Raw genomic sequence first — 6,724 nt, forward strand, 5'->3', positions numbered from 1 at the left:
GGAGAGAGTAAAGTAATTAAAAAAGTGGGAGAGAGTGTAATTACTTCCAAAAGGATTGGTATTTATGCTATTTATACATAAAATATTGGCAAAATACGGGCCTAAAATTATTGGCATTAATTATCCATTAATTAAAAATTAACTTATATTAATTAATAATTAGTTGAGAAATTTTTTTTTTTTAAATACACACGTAATAATTATCCAAAAAATGTGTTTCAATTGTATCCCATTACGCTGTACTTTAGGCTTTTATAAGAAACTAAACAGACAACATAAATTGAAATAGAAAATCAGTTTTTGAGAGAAAAATTAGAGAACAATTACAAATATGTCTTCTTTAGCTCTTTGAATTCACTAAAATGGAGAATGAAAAATTAACAACATATTTGAGAATTATGAAATTGAAGGAATTGTCATAAATACAAGTATTGATTATAAGAAATTCATTCAAATTATTATTGAGCATCTGGAAGTTAATACAGATGAGTATCATATTTTCCATGATATGGATATGAAGTAATTAAAACAAAAAATGGAGATGGTGTGGAAGAAGTTGAAGAAAATAGCGTAAATGGAGTATAGAAGTAACCGTAGAAGGTTCTAGGAAAATAAAATGTTAAAGCAAAGAAAGAAAATGAATTGGGTAGTTAAAAATATTTAATTTAAAGAGAGATAAAGTGTTAAAGAAATGAGAGAGAATAAATTGGATAACTAAAAATATTTAAATTAAAGAGAGAGAATAAAGGCAAGTCAGGCTATTATTGCATAGCCCCCATAGCCCCAAACATGTTGCATAGCCCCAAACATGTAAATGGGCATTTAATGCCAATAAATTCAAGTGTGGCTACTCTGCCAATATTTATTATTAGTTGCTTTAGCATGTCATTTTCTAAAAATAAATAACATAAATATCAATCTTTTAAAAGAAATTACACTCTCTTTCTCCTTTTTAGTTACTTTACTCTCTCCCTATTAATATACATAAGATAACCGACATATACATAATATTCTATGTATATATATAATTTTTATAATATATTTAGAGAGTTAAAATTTTTTGTAATATTAAAAATAAGTTGTGTATTTACGTAATTTTTAGTTTTTTCAAAGCAAATTTGTGGACGTGGTCCATGAAATAGAGGTGAGGTGTTTAATTTGTAGAGAATATGGGCCATAGTACAGAAAGATGAATTTGGGCTTGGAGTAGTCTTAGGGTTTTAGGTTTTTGAAGCCTGCAATATAAGATCGCAAAGTTTCACCATCTCCATTCCCTACATGCTGCTCTGAGCTCTTGCATCGTCTCTTCTGTATCTCTGTAAGTCATTATCTCTTTATCCATTTTCCATTAGAAAATTGAATCTTACGTTTTATTGTGTATCTGCATTTAAATTTTCCTTTTGCTCATCTTTGTTTGTTATATAAATATACATTTTGTGAAGATAAAATGAACTGTGGGAGACTGGGTTCCGATCCCATTAGAGATAGAAGTTCTACGGTCTAAAATTTGGTAGACCTTGTTACCCTGTATGTGCTGGTTGGAGTTAGTATATACTTGAGATTTACTAAGCCAATTTTTTTCTTTTTTTTTTTTATAAAAATGAAACCCGGTTCACGAAAGCTGTAGCGTGGGTCTGGGGAATGGCCTGAGCAGAAGGTTCGATTGTATGCAACCTTACCTTGTATTTCTGTCAGGGACTGTTTCCACAGCTTGAATGACAGCAACTTTACCGGTTACAGCAAGACTCCCCTTCCTACTAAGCCAAGTTGAACATGTCAAAAATAATCCGAGTACTCATTGGCTTTATTGATCCTATGTTTGGTTATTATTTTCGTTTTTGGTTTATATACTTATACAAGATGGAACAAACATACGAACACTTTATTTTTTGTATAAGATCCTACATAACTAGTGCATGAACAAAATGAACCCTAAGCAACTCTTATTCTGTGTTGTTTGTTTGCTAAAAGTCATTACTAAGAATGGGTCTTGAACGGAGGAGTCCTATCGGTGCCCACACAACTCTAATCCTTTTTAACTAGGGGTGTGTTTGGTAGGAAAAGCTTTTCATGGAAATGTTATGTTTTGTCCGGTATGTAAGCAAAAAATATTTTCCTAATAACATTTGTATATACTAGTTTAGTATACGTGCTTTGCACGGGTATGAATACTCCTAATTTTAGTTAAAATTATTTAACAGACATTTCAATTTATATTATAACCAAGTTCACATAAAAACATGAGTCAGATACTATATACAACTCTTCTTAGATTAAAATAAATAATTGATAAAAATATTTAAAACCTCTCACTTTTAATGATAGTAAAAATCTATAGAATTCACTTTTTTAGATTTTTGTGATTTTCTTTCCTTTTTAAGATTTAAATTGTGTTAAACTTAGAAAAATATCTAAAAATATACTTTTTTATCATACTAACATGAGAAAAAGTGTGACTAATAATATTTGTCGTATAGTTTTTAAATATTATAATTATAATCTTAAAATATTAAGTTAATCTTATTCAATTTATCTTCAAGAATTATTTAAAATTGTTGCCTAGAAACCATTAAGTTTCTAATAGAAATAGGATTAAGTAATTATAAATATATTTATATTGTAGATGTAGATGTGTACACACAATAATTTTTTATTTTTGTATACATTTACTACTCATTGAAGTCTTCTTACAAATTATGTTATTACTTAAATCAATAAGGACTAACTTGAATATTTTATTAAATAATTTTAAAAATTAAAATAAATATAATTTTATCTCAGTATCACAAATAATTTAAATGTCAATCATAGCGCATGTTATCATATTGAACATAAACCAAGATTAGACCAACATCTACTTACAATGTATAGATGACAATGAAAATTATAGACCACAAAGTTAAGAAATTCGCAGAAACAAAAATTATCAATTTGGAAGTGTGATTCTTTGGACATGGCAATAATAGTCTTTTCTTGCCTTCTTCAATTTTTTTTTCTTCTGCTCGTAATTCATGGAGAAAGAAGAAGAAGAACTTTAGGTCCAGAGTAAATAAGAACATACATATCATCAATTGAGTGTTGTATACAATTCCTACGAATTATAATTAGAAGCATAACCTTTGATTTTTAGCCAATATAGCAATTGATTATCATCATCTGATCCACTTTATTCCTTGACAATCTCGCATGGTTCTTCTCTATTTTTGATCCAAATTTTCAGTTGAAAGAACACAAAAAATATTAGAACTAATTGTATGCAAAAGGAAGAAAAATAAGTTGAATCAAAACCAAATAAAAAAGCAGACAAACAAGACAAAAAAACGCGTAATATATTATTAAGAGCTAAATCTTTGTTCACAAAAAGTTACTTAAATAGAATTATATAAGGTAGTATTTTAGTATTTTAATTGATTTAGAAGTGTACTAAATATTAGGCATTTTACTTCTTTTAAATAAGTAAATAATTATATAAGGTAGTATTTTAATTGATTTTAAAATATAAAATAGTAACACATTTACATATTCTTAAAAAGGGAAGATTACATATATTTAAAAAAAAACATGGAAATGGGTTTACTTTTTAAAAAAATATTTTTTCTTCTTTTTCCACTATGTCCATACGTATGAATTTTCGTAAAATTACTTGAAAAATTTGACTGATGTTGATAAAATATTTTTCCGAAAGAATCCTAAATTTTAGGTACATAACTCAAATAAGGAAAGGTTTAATAACTAAATTTTAATGAATTTTTAAATTTTAAAAATTATTAGAAAATAGCATAAAGACGATTTTGTCTGTTGCAAAAGGTTTTAATGAAGGACAAAAAGTTCAAGTCACTTTTCTAAGGGTCTTCACACTTTTAATATATTATAGATATAGATTATAGATATACTCTAGACAAATATTATGGGATTGGAGATGATGGTAGGGTGTGTGATGGTAGGGATGGGGGCTATACGGGTGGGTTTGAAGATGAGGTATGTTAGAGGATGGGGAGGACACAATCTTGTGGAATGCTACTTGGGGAAGTCATTTTCTTCATTTTTAAGGAGCTTATTTTCCTTAAGAAAATCATTTCCAAAACATTTGACCCAACCGAAACATAGGAAAATTGGAAAACTCTTTCTGGAAAATGATTTCGCCCATACTGAAGACATCCTAGATCATACTTATTTTCAAGATTGGTTGTTTTCCAGCCTTTTTGCTTGATTTATTTTCATTTTTTGACTGTATTTTTGTGATGGTTTATGGCAGGTTTGGTTTGTATCTGGAAAGTAGATTCAAGAAGAGAAAATGTCTGAGTAAGTAGTTATCGTATGATATGTTTTAACAGCATTAACTGATGTCCACTGGTGTGAAAACTTTTTTTGTACCTGGAATTTACATGTTTCTATGATCCATGTTTGGTGAATGTGTATGTTTATTGAAAAAGTACCTTTCCTTGGTCGTCTTGAACTTGGTATTTTTGTATTGGTTGGCATGAACAAGTCCACATCAGCTTTCTTTTTATAATAAAGATATTGCATTTTTCTTTGGTTTTCTTGCTCTGGATGCCATGGGTAGCAAACTTTTGAGTTGATTTAGGTTAACAAGGCCCCTACCCGTCTCGTCTTTTTTTCACATTTTGAGTGTCTTCTATTGGTCTTTTTAATTATCTTTGCTTGATTACATTTCTCTTGTTAATTGGAAGTTCCAATTTAAAGGGATGTCATCTCATCTCCATGTCATTTTATTTATTCCTTGATTTATTATAACGCAGTGAAGAGCCTGTTGCTGCTGAGACTCCAGCTCCCGCTCCCGCTCTTGGTGAACCTATGGATATCATGACTGCATTGCAACTTGTCCTCAGGAAATCATGGGCTCATGGTGGTTTAGCTAAAGGTCTTCATGAGGGTGCTAAGGTTATTGAGAAACATGCTGCCCAACTTTGTGTATTGGCAGAGGACTGCGACCAACCAGACTATGTGAAACTGGTCAAAGCTCTATGTGCTGATCACAATGTTAACCTGTTCACTGTTCCTAGTGCCAAGACCCTCGGCGAATGGGCTGGTGTAAGTAACAAGCTATTGACTCTGGTGTGCAGTTATTTCCTCTTCTATTTCAACAATTTATTGGTAGAGAAGTCTGTTTGTTCGAGTTTTGAAAGCTAAATGTTTAGCTTATTTTCTCTCTCCCATTTTTGCAGCTATGCAAGATTGATTCTGAAGGCAAAGCAAGGAAGGTTGTCGGATGTGGCTGTGTTGTTGTGAAGGTAAAGAATAAGATGAGCCTAATATTCTTTTGTTTGAAATTGTTCCTTCTCAAAAAGAACATATTCTTGAGAGTGAATTTGTTTATCAATATCTCAATATTTGAATCCTTTTTAAATTGCTTTGCAGGATTATGGAGAGGAAACAGAAGGGCTCCACATTGTTCAAGAATATGTGAAGTCTCACTGAGTGACGCTGAATTATTGTTCTTTAAATTCTACATCTGGGATTAGCTTTAGAGTTTAGCTTGTTTTTGGGTGATACGAAAATTTTGGATTGTTAAAAAACAGATTTTGATAAATTGCTACTTGTAGGCATATATGATTCTGACCTGAGGTGAAATTGGATTGATCATATCGTTAATCTGGACGCAATTCAGTTTGTTTGATTGGACTAGCTTGTAGTGATTTCAGTGGATGTTTCTTTAAGTAACGTCCACGCTGTTTGGTTAGTCTTGCTTTACACAATAATGGCGTTAACATTTGGAGTCAATTCAATGCATTAACAAGTTCAAAATCAGAAAATAGATTGTGGAAAACCTGCTGTTCAAAACCAGAAAATAGTTTGTGGAAAACCTGCAATATCATAGAAATTCTATGACGGATGAATTTTTGTATTTCATTAAACAGGAGCTCAATGATCAGCTTCATCATAGCCCCTTTATTCAAGTAAATTATTTGACTTGTTCGAGCACTTGCCGCTTTTGATCGGAAATTACATGGCATAGCCTTCACTTTGCTTTTGTCCCGGTAAATTTTATTTTTTAAAGACTAGTCTTTATTTCTTTATATAACTTTGATCTCTAATTCTAATCTCTAATATATCTATATAATATATTAATAGTACGAAGGGTTTTTAAAATATTGTTTGAATTTTTAGACAAAATCATATTTTTTACTTTTTTAAAAAATATTATTTTATTATCTTTTATAAAAATGAAACTTCACACTTCAAAAAAGAAAAAAGCAGACAAGTACTACTAGGTCAGTAATAGTACAGTGACCAAAATAAAAAAAGATAAAACGAGTCATTTTCTTATTATAAAAGAGTTCTTTCATATTTGATCAGTCTTTTCTTGAATCAATTAGAAATTTTATTGTATATATATGTGTAAATTATACATAATCAAAGAATCGACAATGAATTCTTCCCTTTTATTTGATGATTTTTTACGTTTCTTTTTTAGTTGAAAATTTCTAATTGAGAAATTGAACTAAACATGCATGTTACTCCTGAATAAAGTAGCTAGAAAAATCAAAAATTTATTTCTTTCCTTTTCTTCAATAACATACAACAACATACCCAGTATATTCTCACATAGTGGGGTTTGGGGAGGGTAGAGTGTACGCAGATCATTCCACTACCTCATGAAAAGTAGAGAGACTGTTTTCGATAGAACCTCAGCTTTGGACTGATAATAATACAACAAACACAAAATATTAATGCATGTAAACTTGTACAGTATGCAAAATAA

General features: G+C 30.0%; 1 protein-coding gene across 2 annotated transcripts; it reads left to right on the top strand.

Annotated features, from left to right (window-relative positions):
* Positions 1 to 693: 693 nt before the first annotated feature.
* On the top strand, positions 694 to 5,646 carry LOC107851460 (40S ribosomal protein S12). Of its 2 annotated transcripts, none has more exons than XM_016696486.2 (5): positions 694 to 1,318; positions 4,256 to 4,302; positions 4,761 to 5,052; positions 5,187 to 5,252; positions 5,380 to 5,646. In XM_016696486.2, the coding sequence occupies exons 2-5, from the start codon at positions 4,295 to 4,297 to the stop codon at positions 5,437 to 5,439; spliced, it is 426 nt and encodes a 141-aa protein (XP_016551972.1). In that variant the 5' UTR covers positions 694 to 1,318; positions 4,256 to 4,294; the 3' UTR covers positions 5,440 to 5,646. The 2 variants fall into 2 exon arrangements, with proteins under 2 accessions (XP_016551972.1, XP_047256341.1); XM_047400385.1 differs by having other exon boundaries at positions 1,186 to 1,318; positions 4,761 to 5,076.
* The last annotated feature ends 1,078 nt before the right edge of the window (positions 5,647 to 6,724 follow it).

Source organism: Capsicum annuum, chromosome 12 (genome assembly GCF_002878395.1).
Source record: "Capsicum annuum cultivar UCD-10X-F1 chromosome 12, UCD10Xv1.1, whole genome shotgun sequence".
NCBI lineage: Eukaryota > Viridiplantae > Streptophyta > Magnoliopsida > Solanales > Solanaceae > Capsicum > Capsicum annuum.